This window comes from Myxine glutinosa, chromosome 10 (assembly GCF_964187855.1).
Source record: "Myxine glutinosa chromosome 10, kmMyxGlut1.1, whole genome shotgun sequence".
NCBI lineage: Eukaryota > Metazoa > Chordata > Myxini > Myxiniformes > Myxinidae > Myxine > Myxine glutinosa.
In genome coordinates, this window is record NC_136270.1 from 135220894 (window position 1) to 135246043 (window position 25150).

A 25150-nucleotide genomic window follows, 5' to 3' on the forward strand; every position below is an offset into this window, starting at 1 on the left:
GCCATACACCAGCTTGGCGGTGGACGCCTGGAGGTCCTCTTTGGGAGCCGTGCGGAGGCCCAAAAGGACCCACGGGAGCCGGTCGGCCCAGCCGTCGTCCTGGAGGCCGGCCATGAGTGCGGCCTTCATGGAGAGGTGGAACCGCTCACACAACCCGTTGGCCTGGGGGTGGTAGGCCATGGTGCGGTGCAGGGTAACGCCCAACGTGCGGGCGACCGCGCCCCATAGTTCGGACGTGAACTGTGGGCCGCGGTCCGACGAGATGTCCGCTGATGCGCTGAAACGCGCGACCCAGGTGGCGATGAACGCCTGGGCCACGTCGGCGGTGGTGGTGGAGGCGATGGGCACGGCCTCCGGCCACCTGGTGGTCCTGTCCACCATGGTAAGCAGGTGGGTGAACCCCTGCGATGGGGGAAGGGGACCCACCAGGTCCACGTGAACGTGGTCGAACCGTCGCTCGGGCACGGTGAAGGGAGACAGCGGAGCCTGGGTATGACGGTGGACCTTGGCCCGCTGGCAGGGTGTGCAGGCGTTGGCCCAGTCGTGGACGTCCCGTCGCAGCCCATGCCAGATGAAACACGCCGAAACCAGCCTCTGGGACGCCTTCCGGCCCGGGTGAGAGAGGCCGTGGAGCGCAGCAAAAATGCGACGCCGCCAGGTGACCGGCACAATGGGGCGAGGTCGGCCTTGGGAGATGTCGCACAGCAGGACCGTGTCCGCGAAGGGGACGTCAGCCAAGCGGAGGCCCGTGTCCACCACCCGGAGCGCCTGCACCGTGCCGTCGGTGGCCTGGTCCGTTGCCATTAGGGCGAAATCGACGCCGAGGTGGACGGCATTGGCGCCGGCTCGAGAAAGGCAGTCGGCCGCGGCATTGTCCTTCCCGGCGACGTGCCGGATGTCCGTGGTGTACTCCGACACGGCGGAGAGGTGGCGCTGCTGGCGGGCCGACCACGGCTCCATGACCTTGGCCATGGCGAAAACCAACGGCTTGTGGTCGACAAAAGCCGTGAACGGGCGGCCCTCCAGGAGGTGGCGAAAATGGCGGACGGCCAGGTACAGCCCGAGGAGCTCGCGGTCGAAGGTGCTGTACTTCAACTCGTTAGGCAGGAGTTGCCGGCTGAAGAACGCGAGCGGCTGCCAGGCCCCGTTGACCCATTGTTCATGGACCGCGCCCACGGCGTAGTCGGAGGCGTCCGTGGTGAGGGCGATGGGAGCCTGGGGTACCGGGTGGGCCAGCAGCGTGGCGTTGGCGAGGGCCCGTTTTGCGCCGGTAAAAGCCGCGTCCATGTCCGTGGACCAGACAATGTCGCGTTTCGCCGGCTGGCCGCGGAGGGCGGCGTACAAGGGCTGCATGAGTTGCGCAGCTCGGGGCACGAAGCGGTGATAAAAGTTCACCATCCCGAGGAACTCCTGCAGCGCCTTGACGGAGCGGGGGCGCGGGAAAGCGGCGATGGCCTCGACTTTGGCCGGTAGCAGCACGGCGCCGGTCCGGGTGATGCGGTGGCCCAAAAAGTCGATCGTCGGCGCACCAAAGTGACATTTGGCCAGGTTGACGATCAATCAGTGCTAGCTGAGGCGGCCGAACAGCGTCCAGAGGTGGAGGAGGTGCTCGGCTCTGGACGTGCTGGCGACGAGGATGTCGTCCAGGTAGGTGTAGAGGAACGGCAAGTCGCGCAGCACGCCGTCCATCAGGCGCTGGAACGCCTGTGCCGCATTTTTGAGGCCGAAGGGCATCCGGAGGAATTCAAAGAGGCCGAAAGGTGTAATAACGGCCGTCTTCGGGATGTCGGCCGGGCGGACGGGCACCTGGTGGTACCCCCGAATCAGGTCCACTTTTGAAAAAATGGTCCGCCCCGCCAACCGGGCGGAAAAATCCTGGATGTGCGGGACGGGGTACCTGTCGGGGGTAGTGGCGTCGTTAAGGCGGCGGTAGTCGCTGCATGGCCGCCATCCGCCCCCCGGCTTTGGGACGATGTGCAGCGGCGAGGCCCAGGCGCTGTCGGAGCGCCGCACGATGCCGAGGCGCTCCAGCGCGGCGAACTCGGCCTTGGCGACGGTGAGTTTGGCGGGATCGAGACGGCGAGCCCGGGCGTACACCGGCGGGCCCGTAGTGGGGATGTGATGCTCGATGCCGTGACGCACCGTGATGGCCGAAAACGTCGGTCGCGTGAGGGCCGGGAATTCCGCGAGGAGACGTGCGAAGTCGTCTGCCAATGGGAGGGCGCAGGAAAACTCGGTGGGCGCGGAACGGCTCAAAGCGCATGCCAGGGAGCTGAAAGTTTCGGCGTTGACGAGACGCCGGCGTTTCACGTCGACCAGTAGCCCATGGGCGCACAGAAAATCGGCCCCGAGCAAAGCCATGGGGACGTCCGCCGTCACGAACTCCCAGTGAAAGAGCTGGCTGCCGAAGTGGAGGGCGACGGTGCGTGGGCCGAAGGTGCAGATGGCGGAGCCGTTGGCCGCGATTAAGGAGGGGCCGCAAACGGCGGCCCGCCTGTCCTCCGCCGAAGTGGGAATGACGCTCAGCTGGGCGCCGGTGTTGCAGAGAAAGCGCCGCCCCGACGCTTGGTCCGCGATGAATAGCAGGTTTCCGGAACGGCCGGCGTTCATTGCTGGTCGGGAACGCCGGCCCGCCCGTTTCCCGACTTGCCGAACGTCCACGGGGGTCGACATGATTGGGCCTGCCGCCCGAACCTGGTGTGGAAATAACACCAGGCCGGGTCCGGCGGGGGCTCCGGTCGACGCGTCGGGACCGGGCGACGCGGCGTCGCCGCTGCCAGTTGCGCCGGCCCGGCGGCCTCCGGGAAGGAAACTGCGTCGCGGGCGCCGGGCGGGTGGGCGGGAGGGCTCCCGGCCGCCACCCCAATGAGCTGGCTCGCCGCTCCGGCGAGCTGGCTTGCCGAATCGATCTTGTCGGCCTCCTTGGCGAGGTCGCGGGGGTTCACGATGGTCGTGCCTGCCAGGGCGACCCGTACCTGGGCCGGGAGCTGGCGAAGAAAAAGCTCCCGAAACAGGAAATCCGAGGGGTGCTCGCCGAGCAACGCGAGCATGTAGTCCATGCGTTCGGACGGGCGCGTATCGCCGAGCTCAGGAAGGTCGAGCAGGCGTCGTGCGCGCTCATCCAGGGAGAGGGCGAAAGTGCCCAGAAGAAGTGCCTTGATGGCGTCGTACTTGCCGTCAGCGGGCGGGTTCTGGAGGAAGCTCAGGCAGCGGGCGGCGGTCGCGGAGCCAAGCGCGGCGACCACGTAATGGTATCGCGTGGCGACCTCCGTTATGCTACGCAGGGCGAACTGGGAGTCCGCCTGCGTGAACCAGACGGCGGCATGTGCTTCCCAGAAGGTGGGCAATTTGAGGGACACTGCGGTGTCCATCGCGTGTCGTAAATTCGGGGTCACCAGTGAAGAGCAGGGCTCTTGCTTGAGACGGACGAAGTGACGGGCAAGACACAAACTCGTCCGAGAAGATGTTTATTGTAAAAACCAACTCGGGAACTCTGAAAAGCCCGTTTATCGGGCTGCATATATATCAAAACCAGAAAGCACAACCGAAACCGAAAGCCACGCCTCTTCGGCGAGGCGCGCTTTGGTGGTCACGTGACCGACAGGTGCAAAGGATTATAACCGCATGCGCGGCACGCTTTGGTGGTCACGTGACCGGCCACCCCGGTGCCGTGGTTTGCCCGCCGGTTACGTCACCGGCTGGAGCAATGAGATTCTGTTGCTGGTCTCGCTTGGGGGACCCATGGGTCACTACAATAATAGCATTTCACTCTAACCTATAAGCAAGCAAATAATCATTTATCATTCCCTTTCATACCTTACTCAAGTGGCCGCTCACAGAATACAGAAACAAAGCCAATTCCCTCCTTCCTACCCTGCATCCCGTTATATCCACTTCTCAGTGCGATCCCACCGAATCTTCTTCTTCATATGTCCTCACATTCTCCCTCCGTTAAAACACAAGCTAGCAAACAAATAGCAAATAAACAAGAAAGCAACATAACATGGTGCCGAGCTCTACCAACCAAAACGAGTTGGCGGTTGGCACAATCTTCCAGCATGGGTTCGATAAATCCCTTCAGTTCCTGGATCCCCAGATTTTTTTATTTTTTATTTTTTATTTTTTTGTATACAAGATCGAGGCTCGTGAAAGAGCGAACATTAATCACACAGAAAGACAAACCGACACATAAAGCATATAACATCGGGAGCGGTAGACAAGATGGGGAGAGAGGGGGAAGGACACAAACACAACATTTGAGAGCAGGGACCGAGAGACATGGAGACATGGAGACATCGACAGATCTGAGAGAGGGCGAGGGCTTTGGGGGGGGGGGGCATGGGAATGGGGCGGTGGGAGAGGTATAAAACATATGGACACTGCCAGGACTTCCAGGAAAGAAGTTGGAATTTCAAACAAGGTGGATCTGGGGTGAATTAGCGGGGGTAGAAAAGATCAAGGTTTTGGATGGGGGAAGATAAGAGATGGTGGTGAACAGCTGTTTTAAAGACCTGGAGGGAGGAGTGGGATTGAAGGGAGTGAGGGAGTTTGTTCCAGAGGCGGGAGAAAAGAGGAATGAAAGAGTGAAGGTGAGCAGAGAGCCGAGATTTCGGCAGTTTAACTATCAGAGGGTTGCTGGCAGATCTTGTGCGACCTGTAGGAATATTTGGGGGACAGAGCACAGAGAGAGCTGGGGGTGCAAGGCCGGAGAGGAGTCGGTAGAAGACAGAAAGACCACCTACCTGCCTGCGGTGAGTGAGTGAAAGGCCCTCAGAGATAGCTTCATCGCGGGAGATTCCAATAATTCTGAAAGCTTTGGTTTCAACAGCGTGAAGCCGAGCTAGGTGTGAGGCAGGAGCACCGGCCCATAGGGGAGAACAGTATTCCATTGAGCTGCGGATGAAAGCCTTGTATGTGGTGAGGAGCTCAGGTGTGCCGAGGAAGGACTTCGCACGACGGAGGATGCCCAGTCGGCGACTGGCTTTGGAGGCCAGCTTGGAAATGTGGTTTTCCCAAGAAAGATCATGGCAGATAGTGAGACCCAAAATCTTGAGCGACAGAACTTCTTGGAGAGGATTGTTGAGAAAGTAGATGGGAGGGTTGTCCAGTCGATCTTTTCGGAGAGACATAGTAAGAGTGTGAGATTTGTCAGGATTGAAAGACATGTTCCACTTGCTTGACCAGTCTGTGATTTTGTCCAGGTCTTCAGAGAGTGAGGAGGCAGCAGACTGCCGATCTGAGGGAAGAGGAATGGAGCGGCAGAGAGTGGAGTCATCAGCAAAGAGATAGAGAGGATTTTCGAGAGAGTCAGAGAGATCATTGATGAAGACCAGAAAAAGCACGGGGCCCAGAACACTGCCTTGGGGAACTCCAGCCTGAACAGGAAGAGGAGATGAGAGAAACCCATTCAGGGCCACACGTTGACGACGACTAGAGAGGAAGTCCGCCAGCCATGCGTGGAGATTTCCATGGATACCAAAGGAGGAGAGTTTGGTGAGCAGAGCGGGGTGCCAGACCGTGTCGAAGGCACGTGATATGTCGAGGGAGACAGCTCTAATTTCCTGTTTGGCATTGAGGACCTCCATCCATTGTTGAGACAGCAGAAGCAGCATGTCCAGAGTAGAGTGACCTGGTCTGAAACCAAATTGATGATCAGAGATCAAGCCATTGGAGAAGAGGAAAGATTTCATATCCGAAGCAATGATGGATTCCATGACTTTGCTGATAATTGGGAGAAGGCTGATTGGTCTGTAGTTGCTAGGATCTGTTTTTGCACCTTTTTTGTGCAAAGCGGTGATGTTGGCTGATTTCCAAGCAGATGGCAGTTGACCTTGAGCAAAAGAGAGGGTGAAGAGAACAGAGAGAGGGTGAGATAGAGCAGCAGAGCAGGATTTTAGGACCCGTGGGCTGATGCCGTCGGGTCCAGTTGCAGAATCAGAGTCGAGGGTTGACAGAAACTTTTCCACCTTGTCAGGAGGAAAGGACACGGAGTCCAGGAGCAGCAGGGTACGACTGGGTATGGTGGGTACAGAGAGGGATGGGTTTGGGACACAAGATTTAGAGGCAAACACACAGTTGAGGCATTCAGCTTTTTCACGTGCGGAGTCAGCTGTGTAGCCGTTTGAGGTAAGGGAGGGGATGGAGGGGGAACAAACACCAGAAACGGATTTGACCAGACGCCACCAGGATTTGGAAGAGGGAGACAGATAAGAGAGTTCGGTCTTGAGAACGGAGAGATATTGTTTCCTGGCTCTCCTGAGGGTGGACACACACTTGTTTCGGGCTTTGTGAAAGGAAATGAGATTTCCTTCCGTTGGATTTGCTTTCCAGGAGACGAAGGCAAGTTGTTTCTGGGCAACAGCCTCATCACAAGATTCCGTGTACCATGGACGGGAGGAAGGGTATGACAACTGAAGACGAGATGGGATAAATCTGTGCATGAGAGAGAGCAATTTACTTTGGAAGAATTCCCAGGATGAGTTGATGTCAGAGGTGGTAGAGATGGGAGACCAGTCCAGATGATTGATGGCTGCTTGAAGACCGTGCCAGTTGGCCTGAGTGAAATGCCAGACTCGTCGACGCTGAGCAGGCTCCCTGAGGATGGTCAGAGAGATGTCCACTTTAACAAGGACATGATCAGATGATCCGATCGGAGCAGAAGAAGAGCAGCAGACATTTTCAGGGGATTTCAGGGGATTTCAGATCTCGCAAAAGGAAAATCATCGTCATCAAAACCACTCCTTTTGAGGGCTTCCTGACACCGACGGGAACTCCGTAACCTTGACATTATCATTAATCACTTTATCCCTGGTCGATCCTTGCTGTGACTCTATTTTGACGGGGGAAACTGAGATTCCGTCTCCCTTGTCGTCAACAGCCCGCTGATTTCTTTCTGTGCAAGGTGCGAGCTGGAGGACTGATACAGTAGTCTCGCGTCCGTCAGGCAGCCTAATGTGAGCGTACTCCGGATTTACCTCTAGAATTTCCACGCGATCCACCAACGGCCCATATTTACTTTGTCTGACCACTCGTCTCAGGAGAGCCGGACTGGGCTCTGCCAACCAAGAGGGTAGCGCCTGCCCACTAGCACTACGTCGCTGGAATTGAAACAAGCACTCGTGCGGCGTTTCATTCGTGGCTGTACACAGCAGCGACCGGATAGCGTGCAGTGCATCAGGCAGTACGCGCTCCCACTGCTGCAGAAGCACACCACGCGACTTCAAGCTCATTGAAACGGCTCTCCAAATAATTCCGTTAGTTCGGTCCACCAGGCTATTGCCTTGAGGATTGTACGCCGTGGTACGGCTAGAGGCTACACCTCGATCCCGGAGAAACTGCTTAATCTCTTGAGACGAGAAGGCCGTACCTTTATCCGAGTAAACGAAAGCAGGATATCCGTACAGTAAAAACAGTTGCCGAAGACATTCAATCACCGTGGCAGAAGACATGTCGACACACGGGAAAGCGAATGGAAATCAAGAGGACTCGTCAACAACAGTAAGAATGTATCGGCGCACCCCTGCAGCCGGCAACGGACCCTTGAAATCCATGTTCAAGCGCTCCCATGGCCTTCCGGCCTGAATAAACGTTCCCATAGACGGTTTATAAAAACTCAGTTTTACTTCGGCGCACACGGAGCACGTCTTACAAAGACGCCGGGCATCATCTATGGAAAAATGCAGATTCCTACTCCACACAAAGTGAGCCATTCACGTGACCCCGGGGTGACAACAAATTCATGAATATCACGTAACTCGCTCGTGGTCATCCCCGAACAGACTGGTCGAGATAGAGCATCAGCAGCCAGATTATCTCGTCCCGGCCTATACACAATATCGAAACTGAAGTCGGCTAATTCAACACGCCAGCGAGCGATTTTTCTCATTTTTAATCTTCTGCGGATGGCGACCGTCATACATGAAAGCAACGGACTGCTGGTCCATAATCAATTGAAAATGATTTCCTAGAAGGAAATGGCACCACCGTCTGACTGTTTCCACAATCCCATAAGCTTCCTTCTCGATAGCAGAATGTCGCTTTTCACTAGCAGACAGTGTTTGAGAAAAGAATACAACTGGCCTTCCTGCTCGATTGAGGGTTGCCGCTATAGCACAGTCCGAAGTGTCTGTTTCGATCATCAAAGGAACAGTCTCGTCAATCGAGGTCACAACAGCACTAGCTATGTCGTTTTTCAGCAGCTGAAATGCAGCCTTCGTGGCCAAGTTTAGGGGAAATATTATACATTCCACCAATGGCCTTATCTTCTCTGAAAACCCCGGAACCCACTTGGAATAATGAGCGAACGATCGCATTACTCTGCGCAACACAGCACGGTCAACGGGAGGGGCCATCTCGAGCAGAGGCTGCAGCCGAGCGGCATCAGGTCGTATCTCCCCTCCGGTCATGGTGTACCCCCAAGAGATCCACTGTTTTGATGGAATAGTTACACTTATTCTCGTTGAAGGTCAATCTGTATTTCTGCGCTACATCCAAAAACCGCTGTAAATTCGAATCATGGTCTACCTGATCTCAGCCACATACTGTTGTATTGTTGACATACACGAAAACATATTTTAGCTGCTCTCTGGTTAGGATGTCATCAATCACCCATTGAAAACAAATACTTCATTAGTGACCCTGAAGGGGATTCTACAAAATTGATACAACTGCTGGCCAGATTTGAAGGTGGTGTACGGACGATCATTCTCCCTGATAGGTATCTGGTGATAAGCACTTTGAAGGTCCAAGGTGCTAAATACCCTGTACGTAGATACATCTATGACCATGTCGTCCATCTTGGGAAGCGGCTAGGCGTCAAGTTGGGTAAAGCGATTGATCGTCTGAGAATAGTCGATGACCATACGCTTCCGGTGATTGGGGTTATTGACTACGAGCACTTGAGCCCTCCAGGGCGAGCTGCTAGGTTCGATTATACCCTCGCTTAGCAGCCGCTTGGTCTCGTCAGTGATAAATTGTGCATCCGAGCGCGAATATCGCCTAGACTTCACAGTTATTGGGCGACAATTAGGTGTCAGACACGGAAACAATGGGGGAGGCTCAATCGACATCTCCGCCAAGCTACATACCAAGAAGATTTTAGTGGATTGTTCACTATTAAATCGCATCTCTAAATGCCCGTGCCGATTCAAAAAGTCATGATCAAGGAGAAAGTCAGAGCACAGATTCAGCAATACCATCATCTTAATCTCCGAGTACAGTGTCTTATTAGCTACCAAGTTCACGACACAGAACCTTTTTAAGCTTTGCCATAGGGCCGCTGAGGCCATGTACACGCACTGAGTAGCTGGAATAGTGGGCCAGCCGTGTCTGCGAACAAGATCCTGGCTGACATAACTTTCACTGCTCCCAGTGTCAATCAAAGCGTCAGCTGCTTCGCCGTTGAACACCACAGGAATCACAGCCCTCGCCAGGCCGCGAGGTGCAACCCCAGGAGCCGTCCTCGAGGCACGTGTGCCCACGAGCGTCATTCGTCTGGCCTTAGTTGATCGACAGACTTTGGCAAAGTGTCCTTTCTTCCCACAACTGTTGCACAGCGCGTCCCGAGCCAGACATTGGCTCCTAGGATGTCTGTGATTTCCACAAAAGAAACATTTGCCCATCATCGCAGCAGGAGTTGCGGCAGCCGTGGTAACCCGAGTCGCTCTCCTCCATGTCCGGACTCTCGCTGAGAAAATCCTGGCAAGCAGCATGTGACGGACAACCTGACCCAGCGGCAGACACCGCTTCCGAGTGTTTCTCGGCAGTTGCAGCGCTCGCCATCAGATATTGTCGTCCGTATGTCTCAGATCGGATCTGGGCCAGCTGCAGAACCCGGGCCTGTTCATACGCAATCTGAAAGGTCATAGCCTCGTTCTATAGCAGCCGCTGATAGATGGCAGGCGATTGGAGACCAGTAATGAAAGCATCTCACATTAGATAATCAATGGCCGTCCGATCCAGCACTCCGCAGTCCTTGCCGAGTTTTCGTAACTCCTGTGTATACTGCTCCAAAATCTCAGTCGGCTCTTGCCTGCGTGTAGCGAGCAGATGTTGTGCGTAGATAGCGCTTTGTGGTTTTACATCGAGTGCTCGTAGGGCCATTACAGAATCGGCATAGGTATCACAGTGGGATAAATAGTCAAAGACAGTGCTGGACACCTTGCAAATGAGGCCATTCAACTTCTGTAGGTCCGTGACGTCGGCCACCGCTTGCATGTAGGGTTCTAAAGATCTGGTCCAGTGTCGCCCGGCATTGCTGGCATTCGGGTCTCCATCGAACCTCTCCGGTTTGAGAAGTTTGTCCTTGGCACTTGAGTGTCAAGATAGGATTTCAATAAATTGTTGTGAAATCAAGTCAAGACCTCGTTTCCAGATATGAGGCTTTATTGAAATCTATCTCCACATACCCTATAAGCACAGGATAAAAGAAGAATATTAGAACTACAGTAAAAGATTAATAATAGCATTTCACTCTAACCTATAAGCAAGCAAATAATCATTTATCATTCCCTTTCATACCTTACTCAAGTGTCCGCTCACAGAATACAGAAACAAAGCCAATTTCCTCCTTCCTACCCTGCATCCCGTTATATCCACTTCTCAGTGCGATCCCACCGAATCGTCTTCTTCGTATTTCATCACAATGATATTTCAAAAGGTTATGGACGAGTTATGACTAAACTTGGTGGATGAGTTGGTTTGGTGACGAGAACAAGCTGATTAGATTTTGGTTCAGGTCAGAATCCAAATCCGGCCTATCAGTGGGATACAAAACAAAAAACTGTTCAGCTTGGCGGAGGTGTGCGCTCTACCGAGTACCATTATAGTTTTTATGCCTCCGGCGACTTTGTTTTTGGGTTGTCCGTCCTTCCGTCTGTCCGTCCGTACCGGCTAAACCTAGTTTTTCGAGGTTTGGCAGCCATCTTTGGCAGCCATCTTGGATAGAAAAACGAACCTTATCCAATCAACATGAAACTTCACAAACGTGATCCCCTACCCATACATATGCAGAGTGATGGCATCTACTTGTTGTGAGACTATGCGGAGGCATATTGGTGACACATTCACATTGTTCTAGTTTTTACCTGCGACGACGACATATTGCAGGTTTAGAAGAGCTCAGCATGGTTGTGGTCGATGTTGTTGGGTTTCTATTTTTGACATGTGCACCCATTGGCCAGACAGCTGCCAGACCCCACCCACACTTGATGTTTGACTCCACCCATAATGGCACTCAGACTAAATAATATGGTCGCCATCTTGGTTTTCTGGTGGGCCTAGGACGTCAGGCCTGTATGCCTCTGCTGTTTATACACTGCCCGGGTTTGTTGCGTCAGATTTCCATTGGCTTTATTTGGGTAGAGTGTTGATTGGATGGGTGTGGAGAGAGGAGGTGAAGGGGGGAGGGGCGATGTGTTCAAGTGTTAAGTTAATATCTTCGGCATGTGAAACCAGACCCAGCTGTCCATGAGACTCATAATTGATATTGAACGAAACCATGAAGACCCTCGGATATGAATTGTATGCTATTACAGCAAGGATGGGGGGAGTTAAGTGGAAAGGTGGGGTTGGGGGAGGGGCCAAAAAAATTGTGTCGTTAGTTGTGACCACAGTGCGGTCATTCTTGTTTGAGTTTTAAGGAGGGAGAGGAAAGAATGACAATTGCAGGTGAATGTCTATAGCCCCAGGGAAATTCATAATTTAAAAAAAAATCTGACATTTGTGTTACTAACAGGTTCCTGTATGATTGACAGAACCCGAGTGTTTTTCTTCAATCGTATGCAGCACAAGGCTGTGGGTTAGCATCATTGGTGAGGGTGCGGCTGTGCTGCTGATGCAATGCCGTCTGCTGATTAGGGCAGGAATTTGTAATTTGTTCATGGTACCCTAGTAGAGTAGTGTGATGATTTAGAACGGTCCCTTGCATGTTACATGCCTTTAACAGGTGTTGGTGTGATATTGTTGTATTCATGAGCTCGATGTAAACTTTGTTTGTCCATTCCTTGACCCTTTCTGATGAATTTTTATTTCTCAGTCGCAAGGATATGGACCTGCAGAAGGCGTCGCCAGCGAGTTCAAACTTAAACACTATCAGGTATGAGTGCTTGTTCGGGTAGTTGGTGGCGATCACAACTTTGTTGCAAGGAACCAACGGTATTTAATAGCTCAGTTGAGGTTGTCTGGGAATTGTTCTTTGCCAATGGTATCGGTGAATGATTATTAGCCCCCCTGTTGGACTTATTCCGAAACGGGGGCTTATAGATTGGGTCTCGTCCGTCCGTGCATCCACAGCCATATCCTGGAGATGTAGGACCGGACCGATTTTGTTCATTCCTAGCCTAAAGACAGTACATTATAGTATACATTATGCAGGTCAACTTTTTTTGGCGATGCTTGTTCAAACTTGGCGCACAGATAAAGAATAATGGCTTACTTTATTTTGAGATCAGATCCAAGATGGCCGACTGGCGGCCATTTTGTTACTTAAACTTGTCCCCAATGATTTATCGACAGGCATGGACCAATTTTGTTCAAACTTGGCACACAGACAACACATGAGAGTTTACATATGCAGAAGATTTTGTTTTGTAATCCGGCTAAAGATGGCCGACTGACGGCCTTTAACTCTGTACAACAAAATTAATAAAACCACGGCGGCTATGACATTTTATGTCATTTTCGCCTTGTTTTACTAAAGATATGGTGTGATGTGTACACCAGAACAAAAGGCTAGATTTAAAACAGCGACAACAGATAGTGAGGTTTAAGATGATTAAGGGTGTCAGCAAAATAAGGGGAGAATTTTCAGCATAATTGACAGTGAGGAGAAGGGGGCCTGAGGCCGAGATCAATGAAGAAGAAGAGGCGAGCGAGTTAAGATGGTAGAAAGGCAAGAGTCTTTCACTCAGAGTAGTTAATGCATGGTCTCCCTGGAAAGGTGGTGGCAGCAAAAACAGAATATAACTTTAAATTTGAATTAGACAGGTACCTCTAGAAGCATTGGAGATGGAGGATTACACGGATATTGGCATGAAGGGTAGGTAGCTGACATATGGATGGATGGATACTTGTATCGTGATTGTGACGTCTCTCTGAGAGTCACGTCGAAAGGTAAACTTGCAGTAGGCGTTTGTTCATTCGTCACCCGGCAACTGTCTTCATCCCCCCAAACAACTATCATAGTAAAAAAATAATACCTTAAGGATGTCCCTGTCCGACCACCCATTCCTGTCCCCTTCTTTCTGGCCTCCTTCACCAGTGAAAATAAGTGGATAAACTGGCATGATGGGCCAAATGGCCTTCTGTATCAAATCTCCCGGTATATCCTTGGAACAACAATACGTTTCGACAGTCTGGCAATTGTTTTTTTTACTGGACTTTGTAATGCAGAACTTTCCTTTTTTTTTAGTTTTTCAAAACTGCAGTTGATTTGCATGTTCAATGGAGGATGTTTGATGATTCCTCATGCCTTTGCTAGGTGCCCTGCACTGCTTGTGGTGGGAGACTCATCTAATGTGGGGGATGCCGTGGTAAGACTTGCCGTAACCCTCTTTCTTTGTCTTTGGGTATTCTGCTGAGAATGAAAAATGAACTTGTCTCGTAAACCATCGTGCTGTATTCAAACGATATTAACGTGTTTAAAGCACTTTTGAAATGGCTGTGGTGGCCCCACACTGCAAAAGTGAAATTGCTGAAAAACAATTGTGTCATTTTCAGGTCGAGTGCAATTCGAAGCTGGACCCGACCAAGACTTCTCTTCTGAAGGTTAGGGAAGACCTTTCTTTTGGATCCATTTTGCCTCATTGCTCAACGTATTACTAAAGTGAGCTGCGTCCGTGTGTCCGTCACGCTTTATTCTAAAGGGTTCCTGTTGTCATAGAATAATTAATGAATAGTTTCAAGTGGGACCGATGCTCGTCTCCCGGTGGAGGGCGGTCATAGTCGGGCTCCATTAGGTGATAGAGTGGGTCTTAGGTGTCATAGAGGTTCTTAGGTGTCATAGAGGTTCTTCGGGGTCGTAAAGAGTCTTTGGGGTGTTAAAGGGTCTTGGGGGTCTTAGGGTTCTGGGGGGTCTTAGGGTTCTAAAGGATCTAAAGCATTCCAACAGGTCTTTGGGGTCCTGGGGTTTAAAGCCTCTTATGGGTCTAAGGGTTCTAAAGGATCTTAAGGGTTGTAACGGGTCTAAAAGGTTCCAACAGATCGTTTGAGTCATAATGGTTCTAATGGGTATTTGGAGTCTTGAGGGGTCTTTGGGTTATAAGGGGTCTTAAGGGTTCTAACAGGTTTTAAGGGTTCTAATGGGTATTTGGGGTCTTACGGGGTCTTGGGGTTTATAAGGAATCTTGATGGTCTTGGGGTTCTAAAGGGTCCTCAGGTTTGACGGGTCTTAGGGTTCTAAGGGGTGTTAATGTTCTTAGAGGTCTCATGGGGCATTCTGGGGTTTTAGGGTTCTTAGGGTTCTAAGGGGTCTTAGGATATTCAGGTTTGAGGGGACTTTGGTGGTCTTTGGGTTCTGAGATGTATTAGGGGTCTTAGGGTTATGAAGGGTCTTTGGGGTTTTGGAGTTTGGAAGGTCTTAGGGGTGTAGGTGTTTAAGGGGTCTTATGGTTCCGAAGGTTCAAGGGGGTCTTAGGGTTTAAGGGGCCTTAAGGTCATAAAGGTTCTAAAGGACTCAAAATGGTGTTTGGGTTTTAAAGGGTTTTAAGGGGTCTGTAGGGTCTTAAGGGGTCCAAAGTGTTGAAAGTCTTAAAATGACTAAAAAGGAGTGTCCCCTCTACCCTCAACCCCAACTCTGTCCTCCCCTCCCCCTTTCTTTGACAATAAGATGTTAAAATTTAATTTTGAAACTAAATAAAATGATGATTAAAATCAAATTTAATTAAGAGGATTAAGAGATTAAAATTAAATAACAAGGAAACATCACTACACTGTTGGGGGTTGTTGGTGGATGGTGGATGATGAGGGAATCTCAGAATAGATGATGGACATACATGGATTACATTGTGTGTTAATTAACACAATCCTTGTTTATAGGGCGCGTTGGGAGTTCATGTTAAAACTGAACTCCATAGGTTTGAGGGGATGATTTCATTGTGTGTAATCATCTTACTCATACATAGATTACCCCCTTACTCATACATAGATTACCCCCTTACTCATACATAGATTACCCCCTTACTCATACATAGATTACCCCCTTACTCATACATAGATTACCCCCTTACTCATACATAGATTACCCGTTACTCATACATAGATTACCCCCTTACTCATACATAGATTACCCCCTTACTCATACATAGATTACCCCCTTACTCATACATAGATTACCCCCTTACTCATACATAGATTACCCTCTTACTCATACATAGATTACCCTCTTACTCATACATAGATTACCCCCTTACTCATACATAGATTACCCCCTTACTCATACATAGATTACCCCCTTACTCATACATAGATTACTCCCTTACTCATACATAGATTACATTGTGTGTTAATTAACACAATCCTTGTTTATAGGATGTTGGGAGTTCATGTTAAAACATAACTCCTACTTAGAAGGCCAAGTTTAGCAATGTGGTGTAAAGTTGTGCAAGTTTGATGTTGCGTCTCTCCTGGCTCGTTGTTTTGTGTTACTTTATTGGGCAATCCTTTCCTGGCTATTTGTGGTGTTTTTGGGTTTGTTGTGTGTTTGTGGAGAATAATCTGACATGTTTGTCCCTTCATCCCCAGCATGGTGTTGTCCTGTTATTAAATGTATTAAATTTATTAAATGTGTGACTTGTTAAGCCATTTAAGAGTTAACGCAATTTAAAAAAGAAGAACTTTGATCAAAAAAATAATGGATGTTCTAACGACATTAATTATTATTGTCGAGTTCCCAGGGTGAACACCCCTGGGGACGGATAGCCGAGCAAGCTTGACACTCCGAGGCGTTCAGTCAACGATGGCGGACCTTTTTTTATACGCGCTGGGGAGAGCAGTGGGGGTGGGGGTGGGGAGCGCCTCTGCCTCATAAGGAACACAGGAAAAGATTACAGAGGCACTTTACATACAGGGGATTAATTACCCTTAATCCCTAACTAATTAACATGCCCCCACCCCTCGCCATGGGGACAAAGATACACTCTTACACGACATCCGGTCCAACGGATTCCCTACTTATGGTACATGGGGGTTCTTCTTCTTCATCCGACATACGGAGCATGATAATCTATATACTTCTACCTGGACTAAGGTATTGCATTGCCTACCCCCCACAAATGTAACATTATTAATTATCAATTACTCTAATATAATTGTTGCATAGATCACGCTTGGGAAATTGCAAACTGATCAGACTAAGTGTTGTCCCTGGCAAATTATGACGTCATAATTAAGGTACCGATGACATCTTCATTAACATATCTTATTCCCCATGGGGAGTTCTTGACAATGAGCCATGTTTCAATTTTTTATATGGAGCGGTTTTGGAGATATAGAGATGCAACGTTTTTCGATTTTTCAAAGATGGCGCCTGTACCACGTGACCTATGACATTATAATTATCATTTGAAATTCTACAGAGATGCTCCTGTGGTGAAAATCTTGTGTCCATAACTAACTTACTAACTAACAGTACTAATAACTAACAGTTACAGAGAATTTTTTTTCCTATACTGATCAGATCAAGCATTGTACTTGTCTAATTATGACGTCATAATGAAGGCACTGATGACATCATCGTTAACATATCTTATTCCCCATGGGGAGTACTTGACAATGAGCCATGTTTCAATTTTTTTCCTTTGAGCAGTTTCGGAGCTATAGAGGTGTAACGTTTTTCCAAGATGGCGTCTGTAACACGTGACCTATGACGTCATAATTATGATTTAAAAAATTATACAGGCTTTACAGGTGGGACAGGAGGTGGTACAGGAGGCAGGTGATATACAATTATACAGGTGGTACAGGAGGCTCCTACGGTAAGATTTCGTGTCATTTGGACAAATGGTTGCCGAGAAAATGAATTTTAAAAATGCAGACACGCACACACATATGTACGCAACCGAATACCAAACCCTGCTTTTCACTTTGTGAGTGCAGGGTAATGATGATGTCATAGGGTAGTTTTGTTTGGAGGCCAGCGAGGGTGGTGACGACAGGGAAGCTAGTGAGGGTGGGGAGGTCAGCAAGGATGGGGAGGCTATTGGGGAGGCCAGGGAGGGTGGTGAGGCCAGAGGGGAGGCCAGCGAGAGTGGAGAGGCTGGCGAGGATGGCCGAGTGGGGAGGCCGGCAAGGCTGGTGAGGATGGTGAGGACAGGGAGGAAAAGCGAGGGCAGGGAGGCTAGCGAGGGCAGGGAGGATGGTGAGGGTGTGGAGGCCAGCGAGGATGGGGAGGGTGGCGAGGGTAGCCAGAGTGGGAAGGTTGGTGAGGGTGGTGAGGGCAGGAAGGAAAACGAGGGTGGGGGAGGCCAGTGAGGATGTGGAGGCTGGTGAGGGTGGCCAGAGTGGGGAGGCCAGTGAGGGTGGCGAGGGCAGGGAGGCAAGTGAAGGTTGGGAGGCCAGCGAGGGTGAGGAGGCCAGCGAGCAGCGGGGAGGCCAGCGAGCAGCGGGGAGGCCAGCGAGTGGTGGGGAGGCCAGCAAGGGCGGGGAGGTCAGCGAGGCCAGCGAGAACTGGGATGCCAGCGAGGGTGGGGATATGGGAATGCAGGAGGCAGATCGGTGGAAGGTTTTTTCTTTCTTTCCAAAGCATGAACAGTCCCACAAGTCACGTGTTACATTATGACAGAATTTTTTTTTAGCCCCGTTGCACTTGGTCTTGCAAACGGGGGCTTATGGATTGGGTCTCGTCCGTCCGCCCGTGCGTCCTCAACCATATCTCAGAGATGTATGGACCAATTTTGTTCATACGAGGCAGAAAGACAATACATGACGGCATGCACGTGCATCTCACTTAATTTTGCGATCTGATCAAGATGGCCATTTTAGTTGTAAAACAAAACCCGATGTTGAACACGTCCTCAAACATTTCTCGGACATGCATTTACCGATCTCGTTCAAACTTGGCACACAGATAATGAATGATGGCTTACATATGCACGTCATTTTCTTTCGAGATCAGATCCAAGATGGCCGACTGTTGGCCATTTTGTCACTTAAACGGGTCCGCAACTATTTCTCGGACATGCATGGTCTGATTTTGTTCAAACTCAGCACAAAGAAAAAGAGTTTACATAAGCAGCATAGTTTGCTTTGTAATCCGACCAAAGATGGCCGACTGGCGGCCTTTAACTCTGTACAGCAAAATTACTAAAACCACGGTGGCTATGACATTTTATGTAATTTCCTCCTTGTTTTCTCTCTTTTCAGATGTCAGACTGTGGAGGGTTGCCACAAGTCGCACAGGTATGCATTATGAAAAAAATACCTTTTGATGATGAGATATTATAGACCTGGGAAGAGGCCATTTGGCCCATTATGCCCAAGCTACAGCACCATGCTGGCATTCTTTTTGGAAGCGCAATATTCCATTCCTAGCTGGGTTTGTGTTTGTTGTTTTTAATTGAAATATTTATCCTGCGAATGGGTAGCAGGAAGGTTTGGTTGCTGACGCATTCGATTTGGTTGACAGTCATTCAAATCCCATATCCGATTATTCAAATTATCATGAGAAATATATTTCTTTGTACATTTGTATAGAAAGCTTTGTTGATTTGTTTAGATTTGTACAAAGCTTTGTTTTCCGATAATGTACGCTTAAGTGTTTGATAATTCCATTGTTTTGCAGCCAAACAAACTAACAGAAGCTTTCAAGTACTTTGTTCAAGGAATGGGTCACAGTAAGTTTTGCAACTTCTTTACACCTGCTGTGCTTGAAATTTTTCAAGAAATGTCAAAGCTCAAGGAAACTGTAAAAGGAAACCAATGCGAATCAAGCGTACCGACGATGAAGTGGAGGGAAGGAAAGTGGTAGTGGTGGTGGTGGTGGTGGTGGTGGTGGTGGTGGTTTGCATTCACTTCAAGGTCTGAAGAAACGACCTTGGTTACGTAGAGACCATCGATCCCCACCACTCTCATTGGGCCCAAATTAACTAGAGATACATCAGCAGTTTTCTTGTAAACACCTTGACTTTGGATGTCATTTATTTATTTGTTTATTTATTTATTAAACCCACTTATTTGTGCAGTCGACCATTCATGTGGGATTCTGATATTAAAAGCATCTTTATCCCCATGCTTACAAATACATAAATGGGGGGATACTGTAATCGGCTCTGTCTAAACTTTGCTATTGTTCTGATATTGTAATTCTAAACCATTGGTTCCCAAACTGGGGGGTGAGGGGGCGGCCTCCTTGTGGGGCACGAGGTGGGTATGGAGGGGTTGCAGTGGGGTACAGTGGAGGCGTGAGGCTATGTTAACAATAGTCATTATTAGTGTCGAATTCGGCTTAAATATTCCAAAATTGATAAATCTAAGTTAGATATTTATACGAACACCAACGTTCTCCACTTTACAATACGCCCACGACCTTGAAACATCGCCAGCTCCATCCGTGCTGCCACCTGTGAATAACACCACAACTAATGGGTTTGTGAACTAAAAACAACCAAACAGTAGAAGCTTCGTTTTCCTTGCCTTGGTGGTGGGAAGAGGATGTTGGAATCGTTGTTGGTATACCGATCGCATCGTGAGCATCTGCCATGCAATTCGCTTTGCTCGATCAACCTTTTCATGACGTAAAGGGTCAAAACCTACTCACAGAACTTCCCATCTGGACTTAAAGCCGGAAAGGGTTGTGTGCTCATATTCTTCGATCATCTCTGTGGTAATGTAGTATCAACAGCAGGCAGTGGCCATGGCGGTGTAGTGTTCGACTGTGCTTTACTGCATCCGAAATAAAATTTATTTCAATAAAAAAGGAACCACTATTCCAAACGGTTGTGCATGAACTCACCAAACTTGATAGTCATGATCACTACATGGCAAGGAGGTGCCAGAGTAGTATCATTTTTGGCCCTGCCCACTGGGATGGGGTCAGAAGGTCAAATACCAAAAAATGTAATTACAGACACATTTTCATTAAGCATTTAAAAATGACACCATGTACAGTCACGTCAAAAAGTAAGTACACCCCATGTAAAGGTTTGACTTTTTCAACATATTTCAACACACAGCTATTTGATCTTCATTTCAACAATATTGATAGATAAAAGTGATATAATATAACAAATATCATGAAACATTTACATTTTGTTGAAATGGAGAAGGTGAAAGGATTTTGGAGTTTACTGATGGAGCTGATTTGTTGATTTGTAATACTCAGTTCCAGAAAGAGGATAATAAGCTTGTTACATACACGTCAGGTGGGTCGACGACAACCGTTGACTACCTGATGGTGCGTAGGCGAGATAGGGGGCACCTCCGGGACACAAAGGTGATCCCGGGGGAGGAGGCTGTTTCACAGCACCACTTGCTTGTCTGCGACATAAGGGTGAAGGGTGAAAGGTGCGAGGAGAGCTCAGCGGGTGAAGTACCAACCGAGAATAAAGGTGTGGAGGTTGAAAGAGGTGACAGTGAGGGAGGCATTAAAAGAGAGGCTGAGTAGGGTAGAGGATGATGTGGTTGAGCTTGAAAGTGGTTGGATGTCAATGAAAGCTGGTCTGTTGGGAGCCGTTGGTGAGGTATGTGAATGGACAAAAGGACCACCGAAGCACTCGGAAACATGGCGGTGGGATGATGAAGTTGGAAAGAGGATTGACGAGAAGAGGAAGAAGTTCAAGGAGTGGCAGAAGGCGAAGGGTACGGAAGCAGAAAAAGCAGAGCATGAAAGTTATAGGCAGCCAGGCAGGCTGCAAAGAAAGAGGTAGCAAAGGCGCAGGAGGCATGTCGGAAAATGTTCGGAGAACGCTTGGATTCGGAAGAGGGTCAGAGAGCGGTATTCAGGATTGCAAAGCAGATAGCGAAAGAGAGATGTGATGTGATGGGGGTGAGTTGCTTGAAGGATGAAGTGGGACAAATCGTTGTGGACCCAGATGGAATGAAAGGAAGATGGAAGAGATATATGGAAATGCTGTTGAATACAGAGAATGAATGGGATGGCAACATAGAGAGTAACCCAGTTTCAGGACCGGCAGAGAAGATAACCGAGAAGGAAGTTGAGGAAGCGATAAAAGCAATGAAGAGTAGTAAAGCGGGAGGGCTGACGGGAGTTGTGGGAGATATGTTGAAGGCAGCGGGAAATTGGGGTGTGAAGAGAATGACAGAGATCTGCAATCTGGTGGTGAAAGAAGGCCGCATTCCAGTGGTACCCTCGTCCCTCTATACAAGGGAAAAGGTGACCCTCTGGACTGTGGCTCGTATCGAGCAATAAAGTCATTGGAGCATGGAATGAAGGTATTGGAAGGGTGTTGGAGAGGCGGATAAGGAAGAAAGTGAAGATTGACGAAATGCAGTTTGGATTTATGCCAGGAAGAGGAACGACAGACGCACTTTTTATTGTGAGGCAGTTGCAGGAGAAGTATATGGAGAAGAGGAAGAAGTTGTTTCTTGGGTTTGTTGATCCGGAGAAAGCATTCGATAGGGTTCTACGTGAAGTAGTGACATGGGCATTGAGGAAGTTAGGAGTGGAGGAATGGTTGATCAGAGTAGTGATGGCAATGTACAAAAGAGCACGCACAGCTGTAAGGACGAAGGACGGGAACAGTGGTGAGTTTGAGGTGAAGGTGGGAGTGCATCAGGGGTCGGTACTAAGTCCACTACTATTTGTAACTGTGATGGAAGTGCTGGCTCAGAACGTAAAGGAGGGTTTACCGTGGGAGTTGTTGTATGCAGATGATCTGGTGTTGATTGCAGAAAGTATGGATGGACTGAAGGAGAAGATGAACAAGTGGAAGGAATGTATGGAGACAAAAGGTCTGAAGGTGAATATCGGAAAAACGAAGGTGATGGCAAGTGGTGAAGCATGTGGTGAGGTGGAAAGAACTGGGAAGTGGCCGTGTGCTGTGTGCAGGAAGGGTGTCGGAGTGAATTCCATTCAATGTACAATGTGCGCTGAGTGGGTTCATCAAAAATGTAGTGTTTTGAGAGGGTCATTAACCAGTGTGGCAGCTACATTCAAGTGTAATGTAAGGTATGCACAGAGGGAGCTGCAGATGGAGGAAATGTTGAGTTGGATCTTGGAGACGGCGTGAAGCTGGAAGGTGTGAAAACATTTTGTTACCTAGGAGACATGCTGAATGGAGAAGATGGATCAGACTCGGCAACGTTTGCTCGAGTTACATGTGCATGGAAGAAGTATCGCGAACTGAGTGGCGTGCTGATGAGGAGGGGAGTGGCGTTGAAGCTGACGGGAAAGGTGTATGCTGCATGTGTGAGATGTGTTATGATTTATGGGAGCAAGACATGGGCAATGAACGTAGAGCAGCAACGAAGGCTGGAAAGGGTGGAAATGCGAATGGTTCGATGGATGTGCGGAGTATCGTTGAGAGAGAGGAAGACAAATGATGAATTGCGAAAGATGATGGGAATATTGCCTGTGATTGATGCTGTGAAGAGGAACAGGTTGAGATGGTTTGTCATGTGTTGAGGAAGGATGAAAGTGACTGGTTGAGAAGAATGATGGAAATGAATGTAGAAGGAAGTAGAGGATGGGGAAGACCGAGATATACTTGGCTAAAGGTGGTGGAAGAAGAAATGCAGGCAAAGGGGTTAACAAGGAGAGATGCAGAAAATAGGGCAAAATGGAGAACATTGTCATGGGGACCGCAAGGCTAACCTCCGCTCTTGCAGGGAAAATGGCCTTAAAATGCCTGTTGTGTTGTTGTTGTTGGACGATAGTACACCAGGTGCTGCCAAGGTGTGTGGTAACGGGGGATTTCTTGGGTGATTTGCCATCGTCTTCCCAATAGTACTTGGAGCAAAGTTCCGGCACATGAAGGCCTACTTTTGAAAGATACTGCAGGATCTTTAACCCTTTGAGTACGGATGACGTCCAGTGCCGCAACCCGCGAAAAAGTTTTGTGTACGGATGACGTTACTACACGTCATCGACCCTACCTATAAATAGATCGTCAGTACGTGGTTGCATTCCCGTACCAAAATGCCAAATTAATCCCGTACCGGGGATATTTATATATATATATATATATATAAAAAATCCCGTATTCAAAGGGTTAATGTCCACAAGCAAGTGCTGGCATATTAGAGACCCGGGCTGATGTCCCCTTTGAAAAGTGTGGTGAACTTCATGATAGGTAGAAAAGGTAAACAGTCGATTTGTTTTGATTTTGTGGTGAGCCGATACTCTCAGCGATACTTCCTGGTGACAGTCTGCCATGACATCCTAAGAGGACTGCATCGAGCCTCGAAAAGTGGATGTAAGGTCGCCCTATTTCTTTTCTAACGAGCCACCAACAGTCCAAAAATGTTTCACAAGTGGTTACTTTGTTTTGTACCAACGTTGGTGATGTCGAAATTTGAAAAGTTAAAGTCGAAAGCAGATCAAGTTGTTCAGGAAGTTCTGATTCTGATGAGGTTCCGAGCGTCGGCGTTGCCCAAACACTGTCTTAGCGAAGGTTATTCTGGATGGTTTGCTGTTGCCTTCCCAGCAGGAAGTAGGGCAGGAATTTGTAATTTGTCCATGGTGCTGGCAATACTCTTCGCGAAGGACACCGTGGGATCTTTAACGTCCACCTGCAGACGAGACGCCCAGTGGAATATCAATCGAGGGATGGTACACGTAATTATGAATCACCTTGCCCGTGAAACACGAGGATGACTGTTGTTGATGGTTGATGACTGTTGTTGATGGTTGATGACTGTTGTTGATGGTTGATGACTGTTGTTGATGGTTGTTGATGGTTGATGACTGTTGTTGATGGTTGATGACGGTTGTTGATGGTTTATGACGGTTGTTGATGGTTGATTACTGTTGTTGATGGTTGATGGTTTATGACAGTTGTTGATGGTTGATTACTGTTGTTGATGGTTGATTGTTCTTGATGGTTGATGATTGTTGTTGATGGGTGATGACTGTTGATGGTTGATGACTGTTGTTGATGGGTGATGACTGTTGTTGATTGATTACTGTTGTTTATGGTTGCTGACTGTCGTTGATGGTTTATGACAGTTGTTGATGGTTGATGGCTGTTGTTGATGGTTGATGACTGTTGTTGGCGGCTGATGACTGATGACTATTGTTGATGGCTGATGACTGTTGTTGATGGTTGATGACTGTTGTTGATGGTTGATGACTGTTGTTGATGGTTGATGACTGTCGTTGATGGTTTATGACAGCTGTTGATGGTTGATTACTGTTGTTGATGGTTTATGACAGTTGTTGATGGTTGATGACTGTTGTTGGTTGATTACTGGTGTTGATGACTGTTCTTGATGGTTGATGACTGTTCTTGATGGTTGATGACTGTTGTTGATGGTTTTTGACTGTTGTTGATGGTTGCTGACTGTTGTTGATGGTTGATGAATGTTGTTGGTGGTTGATGACTGTTGTTGATGGTTGATGACTGTTGTTGATGGTTGATTACTGTTGTTGATGGTTGATGACTGTCGTTGATGGTTTATGACAGTTGTTGATGGTTTATGACAGTTGTTGATGGGCGATGACTTGTTGATGGTTGATGACTGTTGTTGATGGTTGATTACTGTTGTTGATGGTTAATGACTGTTGTTGATGGCTGCTGACTGTTGTTGATGGTTGATGACTGTTGTTGATGGCTGATGACTATTGTTGATGGCTGATGACTGTTGTTGATGGTGGATGGCTGTTGTTGATGGTTGATGACTGTCGTTGATGGTTTATGACAGTTGTTGATGGTTGATTACTGTTGTTGATGGTTTATGACAGTTGTTGATGGTTGATTACTGTTGTTGACGGTTGATGACTATTGTTGATGGTTGATGACTGTTGTTGATTGTTGATGACTGTTGTTGATGGTTGATGACTGTCGTTGATGGTTTATGACAGTCGTTGATGGGTGAATACTGTTGTTGATGGTTTATGACAGTCGTTGATGGGTGATTACTGTTGTTGACGGTTGATGACTATTGTTGATGGTTGATGACTGTTGTTGATGGTTGATGGTTGTTGTTGATGGTTGATGACTGTTGTTGGTGGCTGATGGCTGATGACTATTGTTGATGG

General features: G+C 48.7%; 1 protein-coding gene across 4 annotated transcripts in view; it reads left to right on the forward strand.

The window, feature by feature from the left end:
• The window catches only part of LOC137433744 (protein NDRG3), a 119899-nt gene that overhangs the window by 86402 nt on the left and 8347 nt on the right, over window positions 1-25150 (forward strand). For all 4 annotated transcript variants that reach the window (XR_013624825.1, XM_078786141.1, XM_078786143.1 and 1 more), the window contains exons 11-15: window positions 12035-12094; window positions 13478-13529; window positions 13717-13764; window positions 18358-18393; window positions 18776-18827. Coding sequence is in view for 3 of the 4 variants with exons in the window: in XM_078786141.1 (XP_078642267.1) it covers window positions 12035-12094; window positions 13478-13529; window positions 13717-13764; window positions 18358-18393; window positions 18776-18827 (248 nt within the window). In the remaining variant the exon portion in view is untranslated. The remainder of the gene's footprint in view (window positions 1-12034; window positions 12095-13477; window positions 13530-13716; window positions 13765-18357; window positions 18394-18775; window positions 18828-25150) is intronic.